The 3,331-nt window shown below is 63.6% G+C and overlaps 1 protein-coding gene across 3 annotated transcripts; it reads left to right on the plus strand.

Moving 5' to 3' along the window:
* Positions 1 to 715: 715 nt before the first annotated feature.
* On the plus strand, positions 716 to 2,967 carry ADM (adrenomedullin). Of its 3 annotated transcripts, XR_008558003.1 has the most exons (5): positions 716 to 878; positions 1,264 to 1,382; positions 1,521 to 1,670; positions 1,881 to 2,660; positions 2,795 to 2,967. XR_008558003.1 is itself a non-coding variant. In XM_054725536.1 (4 exons), the coding sequence occupies exons 2-4, from the start codon at positions 1,285 to 1,287 to the stop codon at positions 2,197 to 2,199; spliced, it is 567 nt and encodes a 188-aa protein (XP_054581511.1). In that variant the 5' UTR covers positions 716 to 878; positions 1,264 to 1,284; the 3' UTR covers positions 2,200 to 2,967. The 3 variants fall into 3 exon arrangements, 2 of the variants coding, with proteins under 2 accessions (XP_054581511.1, XP_054581512.1); XM_054725536.1 differs by having other exon boundaries at positions 1,881 to 2,967; XM_054725537.1 differs by having other exon boundaries at positions 1,884 to 2,967.
* Positions 2,968 to 3,331: the final 364 nt, after the last annotated feature.

Consider the following 3,331-nt stretch of genomic DNA (forward strand, 5'->3'; position numbering starts at 1 on the left):
CATGGTATCGTTTCCCCTAATTTTGGTTATTCCTGTATTTCCAAATAGGCACGGGAATGCTGAAACTTAAAATACTCCCCCCTCCCCCGCCCCCACCCCCAATTCTCAAACTAGCCTTTCTGAGCCCCGTCCCATTGTGACATCTTACTTAGCCCATTCCAGAACCCCGGAGTCTCCGCCGCTCTCGGGGGTGGGTGTTTGGTGAGACCCGCTCCTCGAGGCTATGCTTTGCGCCCGGTGCCTCCTGCTCTGATGGAGTCTGGGGTCGCGGCCAGCTCAGACCCGGAGCCGGCAGAGGGCGCGGTCCACTGGAGCCCGCAGCTCCCGAGAGCCGGGCTTTGGCCCATCCGCCTGGTACCCCTGCTAGCTCCGGCAGTTCCACGCCGGGAGGCCCCGCACAGTAGGCTGCAGACACACTCGGTAAAGACCCCAAGAGGTTGTACCGGCCCTGCTTTGCCTGGGATTGCGGTGTGAATCCTGTGCCCAGAGTCGGGACTGTGGAAATAAATGCCTGCACCCATCTCCCGAGGCTCATCCCTTAAGCCCTCTGGGCATAAGGATACCCCTACCCCTAAACCCGCAAACTCCATACCCCACACCCACCGGCAAGCGATGAGCGCGCCCGAGCAAGGAGCGCGCACGCTGGAAGGAAGGGAGGGCGGGCGGGAGGGCAGCCCAGGCCCCGCCCCCTGCGCTCCTATAAAGCCGGGGAACCAGCGCTGGCCACTCAGAGGTTTCTGGGTGACACTAGGCGCAACAGTGGGAGCCTTCCCGCCTCTGGTTTCTCACTGCAGCCTGGACGTTGGGGTTTTGCCACAGCCAGAGCGCCGTCTCGAACGTTCTCCTCCCCGATCTCTGGCAGATCACGCGCCCAGCAGGTAGGTGCGGCAGGCGGGGGCGTGCGAAGCAGGGGCCCCTTGCCCCGGCGGGAGACCGGGAGCGCTGGGTGAGCAGTCCTTTGGCGAGGGTGCGCCCCACATTCTGCGCCCAGCGCGTGCACGCCCCTGGAACCCCGAGACCCCTCTGCTCTGTCAGCCAAATTCCGAAGAGTTTGAGCAGGGAACCTGGCCCTGGGAAGGGGCCTCCCCTGCGGGGCCTGTCCACCCGCTCGGCGAGTGCAAATGCCGCTGGCGCCTCTCTGCGCCCGGGGGAGATAAGCGTCCGAGCCAGGCAGACGCGGGCCGACGCTGCCCGCCCTCGACGCCCAGCCCGGGCGGTGCGGCAGGTTCCCGAGCTCACGCTCCCCTCTCTTCCCTCCCAAAGGGTCTGCGCCTCGCCGCCGGGATGAAGCTGGTTCCCGTCGCCCTCCTGTACCTAAGCTCGCTCGCCTTCCTAGGCGCGGACGCCGCGCAGCTCGACGTGGCGTCAGAGTTCCGAAAGAAGTGAGTCGCCGGCAGAGCTTGCCTCCGCCCTCGCGAAAAGTGGCCAGGGGTCCCCAGGGGGCTCCAAGTGAGCGCGGGTAGCGACGGGCCGGGACCTCGCCCGGACCCCTGCGAATCGAGCCTATTTGTGTTTTCCAGGTGGAATAAATGGGCGCTAAGTCGTGGGAAGAGGGAACTTCGAGTGCCCAGCAGCTACCCCACGGGGCTCGCAGACGTGAAGGCCGGGCTTGCCGAGACGATCATTCAGCCGCTGGACGTGAAGGGGCCCTCTCGCGGCACCCAGGCCAGGTAACCATGCCCGGCGCTGCAGCAGCGGGGTGGGCAAGGGGCGTTCTTCGCGGCCCCGGCTCCGGGGTCGTCAGGGCAGTGTTGGCCGCTGAGAACGCGGTTAGCAGTTTCTCGGTCCCCTCTGGTCCTAGAATGCTCCTGTTCCTGGTGGCGGGGGGCCCGAGCCCTGCTGGAAGAGGGGGTCTCATGTGCCTTCCCTTCCCTCTCCAGCAGCCCGGACACCGCCCGCATCCGAGTCAGGCGCTACCGCCAGAGCATGAACAGATTCCAAGGCTTGCGGAGCTCAGGCTGTCGCTTCGGGACGTGCAGCGTGCAGAAGCTGGCGCACCAGATCTACCAGTTAACCGACAAGGACAAGGACGGCGTCGCCCCCAGGAACAAGATCAGCCCTCAGGGCTACGGCCGCAGGCGCCGGCGCTCCCTGCCCGAGGCCGGCCCAGGCCGGACTCTGCTGTCCCCACAGCCACACGCACGCCTGGCTCCAGCCTCCCGCTCCCGTCAAGTGCTCGCCACTCTCTTTAGGATCTAGCTGTGGCAGCAGCTTTCAGTCGCATAGGCATGCGGAGGGGACCTCCCGAGGCCGGAGGGCTTCCCGAGCCGAGCCTCCCCGCGCCTGGGGACCCGGCTGAGTCAGCCCTGCACAGACCTGGAGTCCCGGAGGCACCTTCCTGCGGCGGCGAGCCCTGGGCTCTGCAGGGGTCTCTCCTCCTCAGCGGCGGCGTTCCTTTCGTCCAAACCCGGTCTGGGTGTCCCGGGAGGCGGGGAGGTGGCGGAGGAATCCCAGGGAGTATCTGCAGGCTCAACGGAGAGACACTGGGAATAAAATGCTGAGACCCTGCGGGTGCAAGGGTCTGAGCCACTGCCGTGCCTTCCCCCCCAAACGGATGTCTCACGGGGTGTCACCCCACCGGGGCGCAAGCCCCCCACTATTACTTGAACCTTCCAAAACCTAGAGAGGAAAAGTGCAATGCGTGTTGTCTATATACAGAGGTAACTATCGATATTTAAGTTTGTTGTTGTCAAGATTTCTTTTGTAACTTCAAATATAGAGCTATTTTTGTACATTATATATTGTATTAAGGGCATTTTAAAGCAACTGTATTGTTCCCCCTCCCCCTCCTCAGTATTTTAATACGTGAATGTCTCAGCGAGGTGTAACGTTGTTTGCTGCGTGGGACGTGTGCGAGTTTGTGTGCGTGGAAGAGACTGGTTACCTCTTGTGGAAGAAGGAAACACCGCGTCTCTGTATAATCTAGTTACATTAAATGGGTGATATGCGAACTAGCAAACCAATAAACTGTCTCGATGCTGATTCATTCTCGGGTCACGCGTCGTGGGAGGAATGGAGGGTGGCCCTGGTCCTGGGCGGCCCGGGAGCCTTTGGGTCGCGCTGCCTGGCGTGGGGAGGTGGGAGAGCTGCGCGCGTGGGCGCTGGCCCCTCTCGGCGCCCGCTGAGCTGTCGGGAGTCCCGCTCTTCCTGCGGGGCGCGCGGAGCCCCGCACGAATGGGCCCAAGGCTTTGCGGAGACGCCGAGGTACCGCCTAGAATAGATTCTCCGGGTTGCGCGCCCCAGGTTTTACGCAGTTGCTCACTGCCCTGCGCGAAAGCGCGCCTCGGATGGTTGGGGTGGCCTCCGGAGCCTGCTAAGGGAGGCGTTCCCC

Source organism: Eptesicus fuscus, chromosome 13 (genome assembly GCF_027574615.1).
Source record: "Eptesicus fuscus isolate TK198812 chromosome 13, DD_ASM_mEF_20220401, whole genome shotgun sequence".
Classification (NCBI taxonomy): domain Eukaryota; kingdom Metazoa; phylum Chordata; class Mammalia; order Chiroptera; family Vespertilionidae; genus Eptesicus; species Eptesicus fuscus.